At 40.4% G+C, this 24,402-nt stretch overlaps 1 protein-coding gene across 1 annotated transcript; it reads right to left on the reverse strand.

The window, feature by feature from the left end:
* Positions 1-740: 740 nt before the first annotated feature.
* slc35b3 (solute carrier family 35 member B3) lies at positions 741-10,306 on the reverse strand. Its single transcript, XM_075452505.1, has 10 exons — positions 10,073-10,306; positions 8,526-8,762; positions 8,177-8,298; positions 7,850-8,004; positions 5,847-5,954; positions 4,763-4,860; positions 4,395-4,487; positions 4,064-4,175; positions 3,832-3,901; positions 741-1,986 (listed from the first exon to the last, which is right to left on the reverse strand). Exons 1-10 carry the CDS (start codon positions 10,082-10,084, stop codon positions 1,836-1,838), a joined length of 1,158 nt encoding a protein of 385 aa, XP_075308620.1. The 5' UTR covers positions 10,085-10,306; the 3' UTR covers positions 741-1,835.
* Between the last annotated feature and the right edge of the window lie 14,096 nt (positions 10,307-24,402).

The following is a 24,402-nucleotide window of genomic DNA, read 5'->3' on the forward strand; positions in this document are numbered from 1 at the left end:
AAAACACAAATCTCTAACGGATTTCTTTTCTTACCTGGATGCCACAAGCAAGAGGTAAATTGTATTGTCAGTGCTCACTCCAAGGTAAAGTGAGGATTATTTTAGGTCCAAGGTTAGAAGCGTCTAATGCATTCAAACAATAAAGCATTTATTAAGCGTCTAATGCATTCAATAAACAATTCAATTAGTTAAAATTCAATAAACAATAAAGCATTTATAGCTCGTTATGCCACTGATTGGTGTGTCAGTAATCGAAATCTACTCTTGAACTATTCAAAGTCTATCAAATCATCCAACACTTTTCCGATCATATCTGGTGCAGAGCAGAAGAACTCTGCTGTTTGACACGCGCAAGCGTACAATAGGATCGGACAAGCACAGATCTCTAAGGCAATGACCATCTCAGCAATATATTTTGCATCTGGATTGAAAGCAGATGCACAGTGATATTTAAAGCAGAAGCAGGGTTTTCATTGGGGGCGTATGGATGAAAGACAGCATCCAAATGACCTACTGTAACACATTACTGTAAATGCATCGCTGATAGAAACAGATGCCACTGAAGAACGCCATTTAACCATTTGATAAATATGACTTGGTAATCCGATCTTTGACTGGCTAAACAAAGAAAGTAACGAGTACGAGCTCCACTGCATCAGCATTTAAAGACTGCGAATTGGCATTTCTGTGACTGACGCATCCAAAAAAATTAGGGCTCCGAATGAATAGGACAGCTTACGAACACTGAAGACTGCCGTTTATTTTCTTGTCCAACAGCACTGTCTTTTTCAGGACTCCTAATCAAACATGCCTAAGGCCACTGGATGGATAAACACACACACACATACGCACATGGATTTTGGCAACAATTCAACTCTTCTCTCAAGCAGAGCAAGGGGAGAGAGTAAGGGTTGGCTGAGAAACTATACTCACTCAAACACAAACCACTGTAATTACTAAATACATACTTTATTGTAAAAAGAGCTGTACCCTTTCACCCACAATATGCTTCGCAAATTATGGCAGTTGACACTGTTGATGTACAGGGGAACAAATGACCCTTTTTTCTCCAAGAAATCTCATCACATGACCACACATACCACATTTTCCCATTAATTAGTCAGATATGAATTATGAATAAACTATGAAAGCCACTTAAAGACAATGATTATGTAAAAACACCATGTAGTTCCATCTTTCTGGCACATGCGGGGGCAAATATTATTCTTATCAAAATGTATTTATTCCTTTTAGGGTGGGTGTCAATCATTTTAGACATGACACACATTAACACATCTCTCTGTACTCTTTCCTTCCAACATTTCATTTTTCTTCCAACCACTCAAGGGTTTAAGTGTTTCAGAGTCGATTCCAGTGCAAAAGTGTGCAATTTGGTTAGCTAAGGAGCTGGCTTCCCTTCAGAGAGTCTTAGATGTCCTCAGTGTTGCACTCCAAGTTGGGAATGTTACGTGGGGCTCTAAAGCATTGCTTTAAAAGGTCCCACAAGGCGCTGATCCCTTTAGAAAACATTTTTTACACTTCCTTCAGTTCGCTGCTGATTGAGCATTTTAAGTAAACCAGTGTTGTATTGGTAGATACAGACGAGCTCCAACAACTCCCTGATCCACGGTTTAATCATGTCAGTCGTTTGTAAGGCTGATTGGAGGTCAAACCCTGTATAACCATCCTTGGCTCAATATTGGAGGTGATGCAGCCCCGTAGCTCAGGCACATGCTCCGGCATATCCCCTGTAAAATGTAGGCCGACGTTACCCCAGGAGCGGCACACTGAAGCAGTCTTTCATGGAGTACCTCCGTCATACTTGTGGTAACCTCCTATACATTTTGTGAGAGATATCTGGCTTTCTTTCCCGTCAGCAGCAAGCTCCTGAGGTCCTTGATTGAGGGGAGCTTCATTTTATCTTTGTTTTTACTGTAAACATTCAAAAAGATTCCGAAGAGCACCAGGAGGCCGCCCCAGATGTATCTGATAAAGGAAAGACGGAAAGGTTAGATCATCCAAGGACAGAAGCTCAACACTGTTAATGAGAGAATGTAGACTCGGCATTAAGAAAAGCAAACTTAAACAGGATGCTAATGTTAAGTAGTTTTCAATTAGATTTCCTGCTCGGAGAGACCCTGCGAAGATTTCGTGAATGGGTCACTTTTTTGTGTGCATGACCTGGCGTGTTCCCTCAATGCAATGCCATTTAGCATTGTCTGCTTGAAAAATGTAAGGACATTTCCGAGAAAGACATTGTCTGGTTGGGAGCACACGTTGCTCTAAAACTTGTAAATACCGTTCGATAGAAATGATGCCTTTCCAATTGTAAAAGTTGCCTGTTCCAAAGGCACCAATGCGCTCCCATGGAAATGCTGGCTTTTCAACTAAGCGCCGATACCAAATGGGATGCTCCCTCACCGCTTTAAATAGTGTAATATTCAATGCCTGGGGAAGCGTGTTCACAGACTCTCTCTTCTGTAAGTGTTCCTGGGCCCAGGCAGTCATTTCCCTGGCAGAATCATCATAGTTTTTAATGCCTGTAGCCCCGAAGATCACAGGCAGCAAATATTGACTTTTGTCAATATTTGTCCCTGATATTATGCACTGTAGATGAAGTAACTTTCAATGTCTTTCCAATTTTAAATTGAGGAAATTATTCTGAAATTGCATTTATTTGCCGATTGCTAATCTTTACTTGTGAGAGACTCTGCCTCTCTATGGTGCTCTTTTTACACCCAATCATACTACTGAACTGTCGTCATTTCACCTAATGAGTTGCAACATATTTCCGCCAGCTGTTTCTTTTTAGGACCACTTAGTTTTCCCAGTTTTACCCAACAAAATGCTGCCATCAAACTCCACATAAGCTGATATTTGAATTAAAACAGTAAAAGGTCTCATTTTTTAATATTTTACATTTTCTTGGCTCAAGTTTAAATTGAAATTTTGCACAGGGTTGCAACTTCTTTTGGAAGTGGGGCTGAGCTGCACTTGAATGCTGGCAAAGTTGCAAGAAATGGAGAAATGTCCTTGCAAAGCAAGAGAAAGAGAAAACTTCAAGCAAAGACGGATATAAAACAAAAATGTTACAAGACAAAGGATGAAAAGTAGTGCATTAGACCCCAAGGATACACACAGTGTGAGTTAATGAGCAACACTCAGTGAAACCTTGTGTACAAGAAGATTCCACAGGGTACCTTTAAAAAGGATGCATTTATTCTTTCCTTTTGACAGTTCAACTGAAGTTAATTTAGTTTCATTTGTGTGCTGAACAGTGAAAGCAGTCAATGCTGCAAAAAGGTTGTTCCATCATATTTGCATATCTTTTCAATGCTGTAATTGATGAAGTTAGAACAAGATTATTTAAATCCACTACTCACTGAAAATACACACACCGATAAAAGAGTCTTTTGGTTAATATCAACACTAGCTATCAGAATGGACTGTGAGTGCAGTGAAGGCATAGGGCACACAACAGCTGGAGGGGGGATGAATTTGGCCATGATACACAAAAGTTCACTGTATGAAGATATACATGCATGCGTGTCAAATGTCACAGCAGAGAAACAAAGCCGGAGAGGTACACTGAAAACGAGTCCCTTCTGACAGCACAACAGAGTTAGAGGGCAAGTCAGTGGGAGAATAAAGAGTGAGGGGCGGGGGAGAAAAGAGCAGCCGAACAGTCAGGGCCTGAGAGTGGACCGAGGAGATGAAAGCCACGGAGGCAGAATCAAGTTTTATTCGTCAAAGGAGAGGTCGGCGGTCAGGCTCTGGACCTAGTTTGAACAAGAAGAGAAGTGCAGAGAGTCAAAAGGTGACCATACTTACTGAAAAGTGAACGGTTTTGCGAAGAACATGAAGGAAAGTACGATAGTCATGGCCTTTCTCCCGGTGGTCACTGCAAAGAGTCAACACGTTCACGAGACCATCATTCGTTTTTCTTCTTTACGTTTCCACACATTAATGCAAAATAATTGGGACAATTCAAAAACAAAAAGTAACAAACAAAAAGAAAAACATTCCAATAGGATGGAAAAAAGTATTTTCTTGCGTCTCTGACCTGTCACTGCAACAAGGGCGCCGAAGAGCTTGATAAGGGCGAGCACGAAGGAGATTCCAAAATAACCCGTAAGAGAGAAGAAGAAGGCGTAACCGTATGTCTTCACAGGATGCTGGAAGGTAGTAGATGAGAAAAGATGAATGAACAAAAATGAAGAAACCAGTTTTCTGTAAGTCATTAAGAGAATATTGAAAAAGAATAAATAAATACGCAGCACGACACGTTTAATGGGAGAGGACCAAAAGGCGCATTTATTACCGCAAGTATTAATACATTTGCTTATCCCAAGAATAATCGACAATACACCCAAATCATCGAAAAGTATATTCACCTCTGAGCAGAATGCCACTGCAGGGCCCAGCCCTCCCACGCAGAGCAGGCCTGTCAGTATGTAGAAAAAACCAATGGAGTACGAGTACAGCACCTGTACAGCACCATCACAAAATCATACTTGCGTTTAATTCCGATATCTGACTCGTTACTGTCAAAACATGGAGCACAAATGTCTAAGCAGGGCTACACAAGCTGTACCAAGTCCTTTTATTGTCACAATGTGAGTCACTTTGTGTCATTTGTTGATAAAAAAAAACCTGGTATTTACATAAATTTGACTTACTTCACCTCTAATATGCCTACAGATCAAAACTTCTATACTTCAAAAAAGTCTCTACATGCACTAGAACATGATTAGCAGCGTACCATTTCAGAGTTGGAGCCATTGTGGAGTTTCATGGCTTTCTCCTGCACGTTTCCTATCGCAGCATCTGCACACAGTGCCAGCGAGATGAGGAGAACGCCTGTATGGCGCACAAACACAGGAAATATGTGGACTGAAGGAGAGGGAGTAGGTGTTTGATCACTGACAAAAGAGGCCGTTACAAGGATAAGAAAAAGGAGGGAGACGGGCAATCCATGTCATCAGCTACACATGGATTGCGGGAACTTCAGTTATCCTGCGTATATTTAAAGATCAGATGGAGCATCATAAACGTTTTTGACTGCATGAAAGAGGAACGTGGCCTAAAGGATCTAAGAAATTCCGCCAAGGCAGAAGTGTCATAAAGCTGTATTCTTTCTAATATCCAGTACGGGGCGTCTCCTGTAGTTACAATAATAGAAAATAGATTGCGTATTGGTAAGCTCGACAAACAATCTGGTTGCACCAACTAATATTTATCCATTATCTTCAGAGGGATATGGCACAGTCATTATGCAGTTCTGGGTCAAATGACACGCAGGTGGACGTGTTCATGGTTACAAGAGTTATATATATATATATATATATAATTATATAAATAAATAAATGAAATGTTACATTACAGAACGACTCTCCTTTCACCCCAGTTTCAGTTATTATTTCGTACAACAGTTCATTTTGGTCCCATTTAGACTGAGACAGACAATATAGTTGGATATGCTGTAGGCTGAAGCCGCATTATGAAACTGCCTAGCGACTTAAATGTCACTATCCAATGGATGTGTGAGGCTTCCACAGTGTTCAGTTAGATCTACTACTCGCCCAGAACAACCAGTTTCAAAGGCGCGAGAGCTACGAAGATCAAGTTATATAACTTAAGGCGTATAAACGGGAGCCCACAGATCAATATGGATTGTCAGGATACCCACGTCCATCTTTTTTTTTTTTTTTTTTTAGATGGAGCTTTCCATCCAATTTTAAGGCAACGCCACTCCATGATCTTTGCCCTTGCTTGAGTTCAGCAACAGTATAAAAGACTTTCTGTAAAAAACACTGAGGTTTGCAGTTGGATCCTGAAGGAATCACCTGTGATGTTGAAGTTGGGTGCCACTTTGCTGTCGGCTAGAGAAAACCAGATGAGTCCCAGACTCATGCAGAGGGCAGCAGACACGTCCGCCAAATTATACCGTTTACCTTGAACACAAACACAGAAGCAAAGCAGCTTAAAACCCTTTACAGCACAACGTACGTAGCTTTTTCAAAAGAAAACTTTAAGAGATGACCCACTTTGATGACGAGAGGAAGTTGAAATTGGACTGAAAGGTAAAAATGAAACCACCAAAAGTTTTTTGCAGCAAGCATTCTCCACAATTCAAAGTTTCTGAGGACAAGCGTGAAACAATGCACATGCAAAAAGAATGTGTGAAAAAGGAAAAGTGGGGGAGAAAAACAACAAGATGAAAACAGACTGATGGATGGATGCCTTAAGGTTGACAAGGGGACGCAGCATCAGGTTGGCTGTGGTCGGCTTTGATTCCCCCACTCGCCTTTGAAGGGCCTCACATCAGATGCAACCCCAACAGCCCCTCCCATCATTCATCCACCCTTCTCTCACACTTTCTTTCCTCTTTGCATTCTAAGTGAACAAATGTTTTCCACTCTACCCCTTGAGGGACCATGGTCCCTCAACTCTGCTCATCCACAGAGAGAGAAAAGGAAAAAGGAGTAAAAAAAAAAAAAAACTTCTGACGTTCAGGACACAGAACCTTGATACGACCAGTTTGAGGATGAAAGGATGGAGAGAACCACGAGCATGGAGAAAGTGCGAGTACCGCCGACTGTGCTCTGATGACCGAAAATAAAAAGAGACGCTGCGAAAGTTAAAAGATCCATCAAAGGAATCCTGTGATGACTGAAATGCGGTTTAAAGTGCAACTCTTTTAAGTCTACCTGTGTGGACTGGATTTGGATAAACTGTTTCAAGTTGAAAGAAAAAAAAAGTGTTCTTCTATCATTAATGATGCAAAACATTATCTCCCGATAAATAAATAATAATAAAAAAAAAAAAAGAAGCTATTATGTTTACAATAGAGGAGCAAAGAATGAAAAGAAAAATAAATACCTTTCCTGAGTCCATCCATAACCCAAACAGATTTGGGCTAAAATCACATCATTTGTCTCACGGACGAAAAGCAGAACAAATGGATTTTTACAATATGGACTTAATCTGACCTAAACTGATGTTCCAGGTTTGAGTTACTGTAATCCAAAAAGCTACAATACTGTAGAAGAGTGTTGAGCCAATTGTTATTTCTTCACATTTTGTTTTCAAGGTGCCAGACACTCGTTTAATCCAAAAGTTAATCGGATGTGGACTGCTTTTTCAGGACAGTCAGTCTACCCGACCATTTTAAGAGGAATGCGTGTTCCTGACTTATGAACCATTCCAGCATAAACAGGGCACCTAACTGGAAGGGATGAACCAGTGTTGTGCCTACACAAAACAGAAAACTAATAATACATTTAAAAAATAAATTGTATCTTTAAACCATTTGCTGAAAACTTGACATTTCTCAGAAGGGTGTCCTTAAAAGTCTGACAAAAGTGGACAAGTGGGGAACAAAAAAAATTAATTTGGCAGGGCTAAAAATAATCGATGGCAGATGAAAAGTATCTGAAATGGATGACAGACAAACATCGGACAGAGGATCTGAGAGACGCGTCTGGACTGTCAGTTGATCCGTTTACTGGTTACAGAAGCTGCATCAGAAATGGTCTGGATGGAAGGGTGACTGTCAAGAAGGCATTCTTTAGGGGAAAAATAAACAGGACGACAAGGCTGAGGCACGCAACACGTCAACAGAGCCCAGACCTCAACATTATTGAAGCACAGATGTCATTAAATCACTGCACCCATTTCCCATTTTCTTGGCAATCAAATGATTTACAACACTGTAAATAAGATGCGATGTGATCTCAACCAACAAAGTTGAGACTAACTGACACATGAGACTAACTCGACGAACGGTAACACAGCCAAAGTAAACATGCAGTCTGCAGAAAATATATTATCTATATAGACAGCTTACCTTGAATAAAAATCCCACCAATCATAACTGGAATGAGTTTACAGCACTTGAATATGACCTGCGTGGGGTAGTTCAAGTAGCCCAAAGAGGTATTGGACAGGCCCATAGTGCCCACTGTTAGAAATGCTATGATCATGTAGGTCTTCCCCGGTATCCTGGAGGAGAACAGAAAAAAAAAAAAAAATCAGACAGATAAGAAGCTGAAAAAAAACATTGTTTGGATATCACCAGTACAATTAAAAAGCATCAGCTGCAGAGTGTATTCCACAGGTCAGAAGAGAGGAAGATTTTCCATTTGGGAGCAAAACATCAAATATATATCCGTACCTTCTACGTTTGTCTTGTGTGAGCTGGAGCTCTACTAGTCCAAACATGGAGTAGAAGCCAAACTGGACCAGAGTGAGGTACCAACCGAAAGGCTTGAATCCTTCCACAGAAAATATCAACTCCTACGAGGACAGGCAAGTACAGAAAGACAAAGCATGCTTGAACAACCCTCCTCTTACAAGCAGTTCTACTGTAATTGTGCCATGAATGTCTTTGTTGAATTTATCAAACAAGAGCACATTTACACCTGCCCCCAAAGAAAAATGAACGAACAGCAATAATGTCAAAATAATTACTTCAAGATATTTTATTGTCTTTATGTGCTGTTCTTTTTTTCTCTGTGCAATACCTGTAAGTATCCATAGATAAGGTAAAAGAGGAAGACTCCAGCCACACAGATGAAGAACTGTGTGGGGGCACTAAAGTTGCTAAGGTTGATTCCCAGAACCCTCAGCTCCTCCACAGACTTTATGTGAGGTGACATCACCTCCGTGGACGAGGGGATGGAGATGGAAATGTGCTTCCGTGAACTGTTGTAGCCCACCATGCTGTATTTGGCACTCATCGTGTCTGTGGCTGCTGGAAGCTGCAGGAACGTAAAAGATAGATATTGGTTTCCATTATTTGACAGACAACGTGCCTGTTGACCTGAAATGCACATTGATGCACCCTTCTCATTACACGTACTAGCAATACTAGCATCAGGTAGCTAACCCAGAACAACAAAAAGGGTTAGAACACTCCGTAGAACATCTCGGGTGCACTTGTGTGCTGTACAAATAAAGCTGAGTAGAGTTTTGTCTGAGTTAAACGTTCTTTTTTTTTTTTTTTAAATGCATTTGAGGTTTGATGACAATGCATGCAAGGTAAGGAGGAGAAAAACACAAAATGAAGATTTGGTTGCAGAAACAAAGCGATGTCAGTCGTACGAAAGCATTTAGCAGAAATGTTGATCACGAAAACGGCTGAGGCCACGGCCTTGCAACTGTTGCCACAGCGGAAGACAACAAGAGTAATTTGTTTGACCATTTAAATGTGCACCAGAATAAAAGCACACACACAAAAAAAACACACCTCACTATCATGACCTAAGCTGCTACTCGAGTAAGAGTTTTATCCAGTATGAACACAATCTTATTAAGGTAAGTCAAGCGGTTTATTGAAGAACAAAATTCTGCAAAAATCCCTTCTGAAGAGCTTTTGTATTTTGTGCTATAAAACATCTACTTTCTTCCTGCATCTGTTTCCTGTTATGTTTTTACTAAACGAACACTATATTGTCAGTTCATTCCAATATCAATGCAGCCCAACCTAACATTCAAGCGTTTGCAGATGAGTTTTTTTTTGTTTGTTTAAAACAAACAAAGAAACAAACAAATACAATGCATGTACAGACAGATGTGCTTCGAAGAAAAAAAGTTAGACATGTATTTAGGTTTTTAATTCGTGTATAGGAGCAGAACCTTTTATGCTCGTGCTCATCTTGTATCGTGGAAACGTTCAACAAGTGTTATGACACTGCCACCGATTAAATAATTCATTATAATTGAATGGGGCTTTGGTATTTTCTGATCAAACTATATCAAACCACCGCACTCTGTCACCTTAAACACCGATTCAGCTGCAGCTTTGCACTATCTGATAGGACTAAATTGAAATAATTAGTAACTCTTGTTACATGTGCTTAATAAAGTACAGTGTGGTTCCCAGTAACGCTAGCAAGGCTACGAAGCAGCTGTTTTTTACAGACCAAAGTAAAGGCTGTTATTTGACTAAGTGGAATAGCTTGAAGACCGGCAGCAACGCAATATTCAATGTCATCTTATCACGTAATTGCTATTGACGAGATATGCTGCTCCTCGCCAATCAAGTAAGCTACAATAGCAAGCCTGTTACCTTCAACAGCATTTCCGGGTTTCTTTACGTGTGCTTTTCCTCCTTTTCAGAGGCAAAACCCGTGAAAATCATTCCCCTGGACGTTCGAACTTCATCTTTCGTACGACTCACACCTTTCCATGTCTTTGCTTTCCAGTGACAAACAGCCTAAACGTGATGAGGAGCCTGTTAGCCTGCTAAAGGCTACAAGCATTTGCTGCAGTGGCATAGGAGCCAACAACTTCCGCCCCGCTCCGACCTCTGAACTCTGATGCTATTGGTCGACGTAGCCAGGCGCTGAAGCAGGTGAAATCTTGCACATAATTCATCCGAGAAACACTCGGTCTTTGTAACTATAGATTTGTTCGTGTTGGTTGAAGACAGGAGCAGTAGCAATTAGTAGATACATAGCCTAAATGTTTTTGTTTCAAGAAATAACAGACAGACTGCACGTTGAACTTACCTGTGTAGAAGCGTCCATCTGGAGTTGATGAGTTTGCTGAGACCATCTACATAAAAAGGCAAAATACAAGTGTGTCCGGTATATCCGGTTTCGTAACCGTTTCCTGCATTCAAAAGCAATATCGTATCCGAATATTTCTAGAGCTAGGAACAGTCACTTTCATGGACAGTCGTTTAACTGGAAAGGCAGACGTCACTGGACCCTGAAGGCCAAGCAGTTCGTAGACATTTGAGTATGTCCATATCATGTTGCTTTACACCTCCGTATTATTGAATATTATTTGTTACTACTCCAGTGCATTTTTTCGAGGTTACCTATCATATATACTGCAGTAGATGTAATGGTGTCGCGGATGTGAATGAGAAAAAGTTTTTTACGAGGAGTAAGTTGCCCCCTTCCCACGATCATGAGTCAGCCAAGGCCATTCGACTGGAGGTGCCTGTTTCTCAAGTAAAAAATGTAAAAACATTAAAACAAAACAAGTAAAAACATTGAAAGCCTATAGGCATCTTTAGTTCTCTTTGACTGTGGTTATTTTAGTAGACATTTTTGCTCTTTATACGTCTTTTCATCCTGCAAAGCTTTCTTTTGCACATCAGTTAGTTCTAAAGATTTTCCATCTGGGCGGATATGTCAAAGTTAACAGCAAACTTTTACAATGTGTTGTTACTGATGAAAATCAACAAAATGTACCCTATATCCATCATGTAAAATAGCTGCAACTTAAAAATGCCTACATGTCAGTTCTTAAGTAATCATTATGTATTGAAGCATTTATCGCTGGTAGATGTCATTCTGCACATTCACCATAGATTTGTTAAGTACTATTTTAGTTGTAGTTTTGCTCCTAATATTTCTCGATTCATATTTAAAAACTGAGCATTTGCAGGTTAGGATATTGCCATATTTACCTACGACATGACATTTTACTTTCAAGATTTTGTAGTTATTATCCTGATATTGCTTTCCGCAAAAAAACTTTTTTTCTCTGTAGCCTTCACCTTGGCTGGCATTTCTCCTCTTTTACTTTCATTCCCACATTCCTTACAGACTTCCTTCTTCCTCCACCTTAAGTCTTATATCTTTTCCCATCAGCTCCCCTCTGCCTTGCTTTCACAATCATATGAGCTTTCTGTCCCATTACACTTCTTTCACTCTTTCCCTCCCCTTATTGCATTATTTCTCTCTCAACATTCTCTGTTCCGGCTCTGTCTCTTGGCCATCTCATATCCCTGCCTCTCCCTCTTTGGCTTCCCCAGCAAACGGCATGAAACCCAGTCTTGCCCCTTTATTTCCCTCCTCCTTTCTCTCCGCTGTCCAATCTCAGGTCTCTCCCTCGGCCTGCCTTCGTTCTCGCTCACCCTCACACTCTCCCTGTCCTCTCTCCCCAGCCAGAGGTTAATACACTCCAGGATGGCATTATTTCCTCCCCAGCCCTCCAACAATATAAAAATTCAGAATGGACAGCTCAATCCCTCTTCCATCTCAGATTTGATTGTAATGGTATTGCCTCCTGTCCCTGGGAGGCCCCTGCCGCCTCGCCAACCCAGCCTTTATGACACTAAATGGCCAGGCTACAATTTTTCCATCTATTCAAAAAATTCTGTTAATAACTCATTTGGAATGAGCCGTCGAGACTCCCTGGGCCGACTGTGGCCAGGTCTCACCTCTCTGCTCATAGGGGTCACCATATACAGAAAAAGATGCAGGGCAGAATGGCAAATGTAAGAGGCTAATTAATCTCCCTGAATTTACAGTCCCCTCCCCCCCCATGCACTCCAATTGACAGTCCCAAAGAGACAAAAGTGCCATATTTACAACCTGGCATGGAGAAAGTGCTCAGCAATGCATAGTAGAGGCACAGGCCTGTCCGACCACTTTTCCTTCTCTCCCCGTCCAACTTCCCAAGTGCACCCATTCATCATACCTGATAGATTTATGTAATAAAACCCATTTCCTTTTCCCATACGATTTTATAAATAATAAAATAATTATTTATTGATTATTCAAAAAGCTACATATGTGCGGGTAAGGGCGTTGTACCACACTACTGGACCCGCAATAAATAAGGCAGAGAGAGAGAGAGAAGGCCTGAGAGAGACAGGGAGGAAGAAAACCGAGAAGAGGGAAAAAAAATTAATGGAATGAAATGACTTTTGAACCAGTGAAATCTGAATCCAGTTCTGGCTTCTTGCAGTTCAGATCAGGAGGGACATTGGGAGTGCGACCTCTGAGACGTTTTAACTTTGCAAATGGACAGCTGTGTCAGAGTTGGGAACAAAGCCGGCGTCTCAGATTTAATGACAGCACGGTACCCGTCTTTTCTCAAGGCCGACATGTATCTTTTCATTTCCTTCGAACAGGGTTGAAAAATGTTTACTGATACGTTGCATCACGAGTCATATTTTAGAACTTTCCAATAAAAACACCACATACCTAAAAAGTGGTGTTAAGGTGGGCCTATGTTAACCCTTAACAGACTTTTGGAGTGCTTGCCTCCGAACTTTTGGTTACAAAAAAAAAGTTCTTCTTGGGGTTTTGTAAGCTGTCCGGCAGTGTCTAAGTGACATTTGTTTTTTCTTTCTTTAATCTCTTGAAAAAACAGAAATCAACTCATAGAAACACTCTGCCCTTAAAACCGTCCCTCATATTATGTATTTATCACCGCCAGCATCATAAAAAGCCCCCTATCTTCAGCCTCGGATCATTTCAAAAGAGACACTTTAATGTCAGCCAGATATTACATCGAGGGCTTCTTAATAACCCATTTGTGTTTGGCCTTATCCTCGGCTAAAGCGCACCCTCTCTCCATTGTCTTTTTCCTGGGCTTGTCTCAAGCCTCCTGCATGCTACAGAAAACAGATGCTATCTCGGCTATATTACTTCTCAAAGCACTCATATCCTCTCCCATGTTATTTTCTTTGATCTGCTAGGCTTGCTGCTCTTACATTTTACTCCCCCCCTCCTCCTCCTCTCACGCTCTCACCGCCTCCCTCCCTCCCTCCCTCCCCAGAACTGTCCCCATCCCACCCCTGTTCCCCTCTTCGTTTTTTTTCTCCTCCATCCTCAATCCTCCCTTCCAGAGACAGACCAGCCAGACTGGTTCATGGTGGCTGTGGACGTTTGAAATTCAGCTCATCTGTTCTCTGTCATCTGAGGCCAGGAGGTGCACGGTGGGTCGGACCTCTTACATTCTCCATTTAATATGCCTGTTCCATCAGAGAGGCAGGTCCCATCAGGGTCGAGTAGGAATTTACATTCAGTAAACACTGTATTAGAGGAGGAATTTAAATTCCTTAAATATCGCCTATCAAAAAAGAAATCCCTTTTCCTGAATACAATGAATTGAGAGTGACAACTGATTTATTAATAGCTTATTAGAAAATGCTTTTAATGATTTCAACCAAAAGGGCTGGTTTGTTTATTCCTAGAAATAGACAGTAACTTATTAACTTCTGACCATTGGTTGGTCACTTTATGTATGTCGAGTTGAGCTTCAAGAAGGTGTGATTGGCATTTGTCCTTGCAGTTTTGTGATATTTGATGTTTGGATGACAACTAATTTGACATTCCAGTACACTTGCTAAGTCTTAAAAGAATTTTCAGTATGAAAGTATTGTTTTTACAGTGCAACAAAGCAGGTTCGGGCACCTCTATGCGTCATAGTTGGACAGCTAATAATAGCTAACCCATTGAAGTGTGTCTTATCAGCAGACTGTACAGGGACACAATAGCCTCCATACATGTTTTAAAGCACAGTCTAGGAACAACGACGACTCATTAAATATTTTTTAATATCCCGGTTTTTTGATGAGAACTTCTGGGCTACTGGTACTTTTTTCTACTGGAAAAAAGAGTTTCTCCTTTTTTTATGACAGCTGACAATGAAGAGACAGGACATATTGGGTGAAAGAAAGAGTTGATTTTTTTTTCATTCATCGTCACCATCCACAATCAAACCAGGGATATTACAGTTTTAGCCCTGAGGTCATCAGAATGCTCCCTGAAGCAGATGATGCACAACCTTTTAGACAAAGTTGTCAAGTGAGCGCAAAAGCACTAGAAGAAATGCAAACTTCGCAGTGAAGTGACACTCAGCCTTTTTTTGTTATGCCTGCATTCAAACGCACACACTACACGTTACTGTAGTTAAACTGACCCGTCCAGAGGTCGTAAGCAGTAGTAACGGGAGAAGCAGTGAGGGCAGGCACGAGAGACCAAGGAGTCTTTGAGTTTCTTAAGAGCAGCCAGGAGAGGGAAGCATCTCTCTTTGCAAGTGTGCTTAGAAGAAAGGGGACAAAAAGTAATTAAGCAAACAATTTGACAGCAATTGTGTGTCTTCTTATCCAATCTTCCATACTCGCTTTTGCTACATACAGACAGACAAAAAAATTGGGCGGGGAAAAAAAAAAAAAGATTGTTTTTGTCTCCTCAGAATGACAGTAAATGACACGCATGTTTCATTGCCCATTCATTTAACCTGCACTGCGCTTATGGAGAAAAAAGGATCGAGAAACAAATTACGTAGTGTCATTTAATTAGGAGTTTAGCTGTGAGCAGTAATCCAGCTTTTTCTCATAACCTTTAACTACTTAATGGATTTGAGAAGCTATTACCTTTCAAGATTTCTGTTTTTAATTATTTGCTTTATTGTCACTGGTATGAAATGTCAGTCACGCACTGGTATTAATGACGCGCTTTATGGCTGAATATTATTTACTTATGGGTCGATGCTGGAGGAGTTCTTTTTTTGGTTGACAGGTTTGCAAAAAAACAACAAAAATTGCAAACTATTCGAAATTCTGTTCTGTAGCCTATTTAGCTTTTCACATTCATTTATCCTCATACAAACTTTTTCTACCATAGCCTAATTCTAAATCCATGAGAGGCCATTATTTACATATAGCTTATAACTGGTTTTATCACAACAGGAAGCCATGGTAAATCTCAGAGTAATATTAGAAATGAGCTTGTGTGAATCTTGGACTGGATTAGAATAATGACTCAATTTTTAATATGTACAAACCCAGTTTATAGTATTCCTCTGTTGGTGTTTGTACTGTAGGCATGCATGTGTGAAAATATAATCCATGGTGTTGGTGTGTGGGTGTGTGTTTGAATCAGTCCACAGCAGAGGAACTACCTCTCAGCCTCATCACATCTTGGCTTACTCGTGAAAGTAGAAGGCAGAGTTTGTTTAGCTTTCCCCGGAGGACGTTGCAGTTCTCTGCCAACAGACATACTGTGACACTAGGCCTGACTGTGTTTGAGAATATCACCTTAAATACATGAGCCATGTGAGGTGCACATGATTTATGATGCCCGACGCTCACGGACTGTGAGGGCATGTGTCCTGATCTTAAATCAGTGCTGCTCCTGTGTCAGCATGCGGCATACCTGTAAAATATGTGTTTATATTGAACTCTTGAACAGATCACTTAAGTAGATCAAAAATATATCTATAAGAGGCCCCTGATAGTGCTTGTGTGGAAGTCGATAGTTTCACTTTGGTTAATGTCTAGAATAAATGAAACACACCTCGAGCAGTTCAAATATTCACAGATTTATTCAAATAGCTGTTTTCACTCAGGTTTGACACAGCTTTCGGGCTGCTGTGTTGGCTCCTAAGACCCCCCCATGGCACGGGGCATGTAATCATCCTGAAAGTCTCTCTGGGTGTCTGCACTCTCATAAAGCAGGAAAATGGATCGTGTGGCCCAGGAAGGGAAAATGAAAGAAAAGGAGAATGAAATTACAGACCTGGCTGACTGCACAAATCATGCATATCATGTTTTATGGCTTGCCAGAAGAATTCAACACCTGTGGATCACCGTAGCTGTAATTGTACATGAATGCACAGGGATGAAGGTGGGTGGAGAGTTTGCGGTTTGTGTGTTGCTGAATTTGTGAACGAGCGTGTGCACACCCAGTGGGTGTTTGTGGGATCTGTGAGTATGTTTTTGTTGGCGTGGCTGGATTTTTAGAGACAGGAGAAAGATGATAAAAGAAAGTTACGGGAACACCCGGTGTTCACTTCTTCAGCACATCCTGGGTGAGCCACCCGCAGCCCACACGGCTCGCTCACAGAGTCTTCATTTACCATTGTAATTACCCTGTTTATTTATCCTACATGGTTTTGGTGGTAAAACGGGGGCCAATTCATCAGATCAGGACAATTTGGCATGGCTTTGGGTTTGCCATTTACTTTAATTAAATGAGGCAATCAGTGAATCATAAATCACAGGTGCTGTGACCACTAGCTCTGTTTGAACCTGGTTGTTAAAGCTGACACAGCTTGTGCTAAAACCTAAAGCTGACACCCAGAGTTAACCTCTGAACCTGTTTGTATCGTAATTCCACTTTAGTTATTGTCACCCAAGACGCATTTGTAACTTAACAAAATGACATCCTACATGTCTCAAACTTCTTTTAAAAAGTTTGACAAAAAAAACTTTCTTTAAAAGTCTGAATTGATCTATTTGTTGGAATATGAATAAAGGTGTAATCCGAAATATGATGACAGTATGGCAGATTGAAGAGTCCTCCCGCTTCTTCTCCTCTCCCTCCTCACTGCTGTGGTTGCTTGAGTCAAATTGATTACACCACTCCATCTGCATCATGACTGGCCTCCTCCTGTGTTTGCCGCCTCTGCCTACAGCACAGAGTTAGTGTACAATTACATATAGTTTAATATATCTGCCTGAGCACCTTTAAATAAGCATCACAAGTCCACAAGGTGATTTGTCTTCCAGCCCCATTACTCCATTGTACATCTTGATAGCCAGGGATCGCTCCTAGCTATGTTTAAGCATTAAATAGTGTATTATTATTTCACATAAATCAAGCTGAGATGTGAGGGGGGTATTCATAAATTTTGCATTTCTCACAGACAGTGTTTTAAAGCCTCTCTCCCTCTCCCCGCTGCTCCGAATTTGAAGACTAAAGCAATTCTGCTCCCTGCACTTGATAGTACATTAAAGATGGGCACATCATGGAGGTATATTCAAAACAACATGTAATGCAGTTTAGATTAAGTTTGAGTTGTTTTAACACATTCATCATAGTGCTGTTTCCATAATAAGTTCTCTTGCTTTTGTCAGTGATGCAGCCAAACACACAAGAGAACACAGTATTGTTATTGTCATGAATAATGGGGAAAAATATGAACAAAGTTCATTTATCATAATATTTTCCTAGTTAACCGTGGCTACTGAATATTTTATCTGTGCTCAGTGATGAGAGGATGAAATTAAATTTGACGGTGAATGCTTGCTGTCAAACCCCCTCTTCAAGGCAAGTTCCCCTGAACCCCCCTTTTGGTTATTAGTCCTGTGTTTGTGCAAAGCGTCTACTGAGGAAATGACTTCACTCAGGAAACTGGATGTCAGCTTTTGCACACGAGCAAGGAGACCTGCCAACGTTACAGTTGGCCTACGTGCTCTTCTCTCAGCTCGCTCACCATTCCAGTGTAAGCCCACAAGAAGTGACAAAGGAGGAAATTGGACTCGTAGTTGTTTTGGTTACTCCAAGGACGCCTTACACATTCGTTTCTATTTCCTGTCTTTGACCTGGATTTGTGATTGGTTCTGACATACGAGTGAAGGACTGCAGGGTGTGATGGTGAAACTTGGCGATTTGTCAGGAGCTAATGAAAGTCTGAAGTTATCTTTATGTGCCACATTAGCTTTGCAACAATTTCTATTAAGGACAGTGAAGTTCTGCACGGCAGCGAAGGCCAAAATTCAGAATTATATCCCCTTAAAGTTATCTATAGTGAGTTCTATTGCACACCACATTGTGATATACTACACATATACATAAAGGATCAACTAGAAACCGTAAACAAAATGAACCTTTTCATCACATTTACTTGGTCTGAATTATTCCTAAAAAATATACAGTATATATATAGTTGATATGCCAAGTAAGGTTGGGAAAAAAAAAATCCAATTATCTCAACCATAGATTATTACAGACATAAAATGTTTCAGTAGGAATCACACTGAATGCAGATTAACTTGCCTAAATTGTTTAAATAATGCAAAAGCGTCATAAGTTTGGCTTTTGTGAGTTCATGCTCACATTGCAACAGTACACCACAATTAAAGCTAATTTTCACTTTTAAAACATGCTTATCATTTCCCGCACATGATAATTATTTGACCTCCTGGCCTGGGGGCTTTAGTGCTGCAACAAAGTCAGAAAAAAAAAATCTTGTAAAAGTCATTGCAAATTGGAAATTGACTATATGCCAGGACAGTAAAATGAGGTGGGGGGGTGGGGGGCTGTTAGAAAAAAATGTCTTTGAACTAGTTTTTGCTTGCAAAAGATGTTGCTTCTGGGTTGATATTCTTTCTGAAGTGTTTCATGGCAGTCAGAATTAAGAAGTAAAACGCAGCGCCGAATGTTTCAGTGAAAAGGTGTCACGCACCCGTAGGTATTCTGTTCACATGACATCATGTGTTAGATTTACAACTTCATGTTTTTTTAGCGTTGAAAGTTGAAACGTTTTTATTGATTTCAGAGAGTTTTTGTTGCAGTAGATGTTTTAAATCTTTTGCTATTCAGCATTACTTAGCCACATGAAAGTACACGAGAAGAAGATCTCTATCTTTCTCTTCCTCTGTCTTCATTCCTGGGAAGAACGTGTCTTCTGACCTGGACATGTGCAGGCTGGCTGCATGTTTCCCTCTCACTGCACTCCCAGCTCATGAACTGGAAACCCTGATCCTGTCATCTCTCTCCGTCTCTTTCTCATGATCACTCAGCTTCCTTTCGCTTGCACACACTAGCAACAATACCTGGGAGGAAGAAATGCTCAGTTAAATTGAATAAACATAATCCAGACATGCTCCATTCCTGCTTGTCTGTTGTGGCCAACTTACACAGGGACCAATGATTCCATCGGGGAAGAAGGCTGAAAGATTAGATGTCAGCTGAAAGGCCCCTGTCAGATAAAAGAAGTTACACAGCTCTCGTGATAAACAACAGTTTAATCAAACATCAGATAATCTCTGATTTTACTGAACCAGTCTCATAGCTTCCTTTGTTATCATCAGATGACTGATAGAAATATATAATACATACATTCACACAGGTGTTTTCATGGGTTAAACTTTAGCTTTAATGGTATCTCAAATGTAAATGAAAATTCTGCACATGTATCACCTGACTTGTCTCTTATCTTTCTTCATCAGCGTGATGGATTGTTTCATCAATGACTAAAATTTACATTCGAACAAGACACACACACACACACGCACACACACACAGACACACCCACATACATACTCCCCCCTCCCTCCCCATACCTGTTTACGCTTCAAATGGTCTGCTGTCTTCTCATGTTAAAACAAAGAATCTACCTGTCTATCATCTAACCATTGGCGCTCTGGGTGGGGCAGGATTCCAGTCTTCTGAAGTGAACTTGTCACGGGAGATCTGCATCACCAGAGCTCACTACAATCACAGGCCCAAGATTAATTGTTTGTGGTGCACCACTTCAAACATTTTTTTTGGAGACCGCATTTTGGGATGAGCTTTTTGCACTGCCCATCATCAGCTGTACACACACCTGCACATGCTTGCACAGTAGAAATATTTAATGCTATACGTTAACATTTAAGTGTGGGGATTAAAAGCGTGCAGATTGTCAGGTGTGCGCAAACATGCACGTCGTAGGCCTTGCAAATGATCAACTATATTAACATTTGTACATTTATAGGTGCAGTTGCACATATATTTTCAGATGTATGAAATCCTTTAGTATTGACAAGTGACAGCCCTCTCTCATCCAAACACACACAAGTGTGCATGACTCCAAACAGGCTGCAGAAACACAACATTAAGCGCTTTTCTCTACTCTGTTATCTCCAGCTTCCTTTTTGCCCTTTGGTTAAACATTCTCTTGGCATGCATGATCTCATTTGACTTTGATTTCCTCCTTTTCCAGGACGGCATCCTCGATGGTTCCAATTTCCAGCCCATTCCCCAATTTTCAACCCCAATGACAGACAACACACGCTGGAATGGCTGTTTAGCTAAAGAAGGGAATTGGTAAGTGATGATTTTAAATGCCGTTTAAGATAAAAAGAGCAGTTTGCGGCAGATAAGGACTTGCCTGGGTAGAGAGCAGGAAGCATGGAGATACCAGTTTGAATGTGCCGTTACAGTGGCTGCACACCACATGTCTGAATTATGTGAGAAGTATCCGATTCTTATGTTGAAAAGGCTTTTACTTTACCTTTTGTGTTTTTATTTACTTTGTTTCCTAGAAGGGAGAAAAAGTTACTATTACATGGTAAGACAGCTGTGAAGTATGTAAATCACATTGCTACCCTAATTAAATTTGACTTCAAAGGAGACATTTTGAAATAAACCACAATCTAAGTATGCAACGTAAAAGTGTATAGCATCTTATATTTAATTAGCTCAATTTATGGTTTCAAATAAATCATTTTGTTTGCTCCAAGTTTTGTCATTTAAATGATTTTTCTTTGACTTTAGAAAATAGGAAATAAAAAATAATGATAAGAAATATCTAGAATAAGATTCCCCAGCAGAAGTTGGAGAAAATAAAAATAATCATAATAATAATAATAATAATAATTAAAACTAATAATTTGGGCATCAATTTATATGTGTATATATATACATTATATGTCCTAATTATGTGCTGATGGAGCATTGATGAAATTGACTTAATTTGTTTCTGACTAACCTTCTGAGTGAGGAGATTGTGTTCACCATAAAGAACTCTTTTTCTCTGTTGAAAGGAGTGGCTCATTGTTGAGCTTTAAGTGGTTTGTGTAATCCCCTAAAACCTATCGCATAAAGCCCCAGCAATCCGAAAATCTGTTTTTCAGCTCATTCTGAGTAGGAGCGAACCTGCAAATTCACTCTCTCTGCCTCTCCTAACTCTGTCATAAAAACAGAGCACACCATTTCCATATCAATCGGATTAGTTCCAAGACCAGGGAAGTAGGAGTAATGTAAGTAACCGTACAAATTTAAATATAGGACATCAAAAACATTGTTAGGCATTCATTTATTTTTTGAAGCAGCCCTGGCTCTGTGTCGCTCTCTGTGAAGATGAGATGAAAATGCATCTCCTTCATTTTATTTCCACTTTGTTTTAAAAGGCACATAACACTAGAGTATTTCGACGTTTCACAAGCATCACGGCATCCAGCTGCTCTCGTATGCTTAACCTCTTTTGTAAAATGAGTATGTCACATTAAGCAATGCTCTTGTATAAAATGTAATACAGAGACAACTGAAGCTGGGCTGCGTTCGTGCAAGCTTTACATTTCTACAGAAATGGACTGTGAAGTGGTTGGCTTTGGGCTCCTCACACTTGTGTTCAATCATGTGTTTGAATGCAACCATATTTTCGAATAAAAATTTTGAACCATGTGACTATTTTATTACTGAGACGTGCAGTACTCTACATCTGTAAAGTACGTAAATCCTATTTCTACTCTAATTATTTTATTACTGAGATCTACAGGCCTGCTTTCCTGATAACAAAGTATTGCAAAAGCAGTGAAAAAACAAACATAAGAAATGTAAATACTATATTTCATTTTCATACACCGTTTCATACATTTTTACTGCAGTTTAGAACAATTTTATACAAGGTTTTTATTCAAGGTCTTAATTCAAGGTTTTATGTCTAGAAACAAACAAAAAAAGTTTTCATCTCTCATCAACTTGAACGAGAAGGTCAAAATTAGAAGAGCGTCACAGATAGACGTCATTCTAAATGACCAATCTTTAAATTCATACTACAAACAGAAAGTCAAGCGTTTTTAGTAAGACATCGACAACTTTTTGTGACCAGGAGAGGGGGAAGGAGCTCAGAGCGTGTGACTGGGTTAGGAAGAGATTATTCAACAGTCTGTCTCACTGGCTGACCAGAGCAGCCAGTAACTCCCTGTCTGGATGTCGAGATGGATAGATGGATGGCAGCCTGTGCTTCTTCAGCTCTTTATGATTTAGTCTGTCTCTGTGTAATTGAAAAACTAGTTGGGCTGTGTTGTCTTGGGATTTGTCCCTTTATAATGCAGCTTCAAAACAGGAAAACCAATAGTGGGAATAGTCCCCTGAATGTAATTAATTTTGTGGGGGTGGGGGGGTAAGAGGAGGGTTGGGTGGGTGGGGGGTATTATTGCAGGAGGAAGAATTCTAATCAGTTGCAGATTCCTTCCTGTTTGGTTAGCGTGACCGTGGCCAATTACCAGTGAACTCTGTGTTACAGTTTCACTTCCTGTGCTACCCAAAGAATGGACTGAGGCCGGCGATGCAGAGCCTGCTAGCGCGGGGGGAGATTAGGGCCGGAGAGAAAAGAGATAGGGGGAGAAGGACGAAACAAGACACATGACGATGAGTCTGCAGGAAAGTAAACAGAAGAGAGGAATGGGAAGAAAAAGAAGGAAAAAAAAGAGGGTGAAATCTCTAGCCAAATCTAAGGTGCAGAGACATGAAGGCACATAGGTCCTTTATCCAGCTAATAAAGGACACAACATGAGGTTCACAAAGGAAATGAAAGGATTTTAGACCTGACTTCTCTTGCTGGTTGAGCTGTTCTCAGCTAAAGGCTGATACTGCAGAGCAACCAAGTGAACCCAAGTCACAAATGCAATAACGCATAACTCAATCATTGCAGCGATGTTATCAAAAGACACAATTTGGCAATGCTGTTTTCTCCTAAATCGAATCAAACCGCAGGACTAAACAACTGAATGACAATTGGTAAGGCACACCTAAGTTTGCATGAACAGTCCTTTCTTTTAAATTTTTTTTATCAGCCCATATGGAAGTAACTCAATATGCTCTGGTTCTTCCTTGGAAATTGTCCATGCTTATTAACCCAGATACCACTTTTGCTAAAGGCTTGCCAAGCCAGTAGTTTACACGCATTACAACAACATGCTCAAAACGTCTATCATGGGCTTTTCTCAGGCCTTTTTCTCAGATGTAAGGCTTTGTTTCAGTAAATGCTCTGACTTCCATGTCGAGGAATCTGCAGAGATATTAGGTTTAAGTGGAAAGGTTGAGACACTGGTAACATCACAGAGGTTTCCTGTGACAATCCATAAAAGCAAGCCTTCCCTATGGCTTCCAAAGAGGCCCTTTCTCATAGTAACCCATCTGTAATGATTTTACGGCATATCACTGTGTAGTTGTAAAATTAGAGAGGGGTACACACTTGGATAAGGCTATAAGGATTGCCGGTGGGACTTTAATCCATTCATTCTATTATGATCTGATAGGCACCTGCACGTTTCTTTATGGAAAAGTGTTTTTTTTTTTTTTTAACCTTAAAGGGACATTATGTAATTTCTTCCCCCATCTAGTGGTGCAATTTTATTTTGCAAAGTCAAATGAATTTGCTCTCTAGCGCCTCGCGTTTTCAAATGTACGTTGCAACTTCTTGAACTACGGCAGGCGGTATGTGTCAAGATTCAAGAAGCTATAGCTTCAGACTCAAGGTCCATACAAACAAAAAGACACCAAGACACACAGTACAAAGGATTACATAACACACATAAAACAACACTATAAATACAGATGACAGATAACATGTCAGATAACATAAGTTGACATAGCCTTTTGGTGTGCAAATCATATTCCGGGACTTACCGGAAGTGACGTTGACGCAGCGGTAGCGTTAGCCGCAGTGTGTAGTTGCTATCTGGATGTTCTTTTAAATAAACTCCTGGTAAACTTACAAACTTTCTAATGCCTCGTTTTGTGAGTTAAGAGCCTATGTGTACTACGGCAGAAGTTTGGTAACAATCAATGCATTATTAGTGGGATAATTTACGAGATAAAATCTATTTACCATTAGCGCCGATAGCGGACGTGACGTCAAAATGACGTCATT

The sequence above is a fragment of the Odontesthes bonariensis genome, chromosome 20 (assembly GCF_027942865.1).
Source record: "Odontesthes bonariensis isolate fOdoBon6 chromosome 20, fOdoBon6.hap1, whole genome shotgun sequence".
Lineage (NCBI taxonomy): Eukaryota > Metazoa > Chordata > Actinopteri > Atheriniformes > Atherinopsidae > Odontesthes > Odontesthes bonariensis.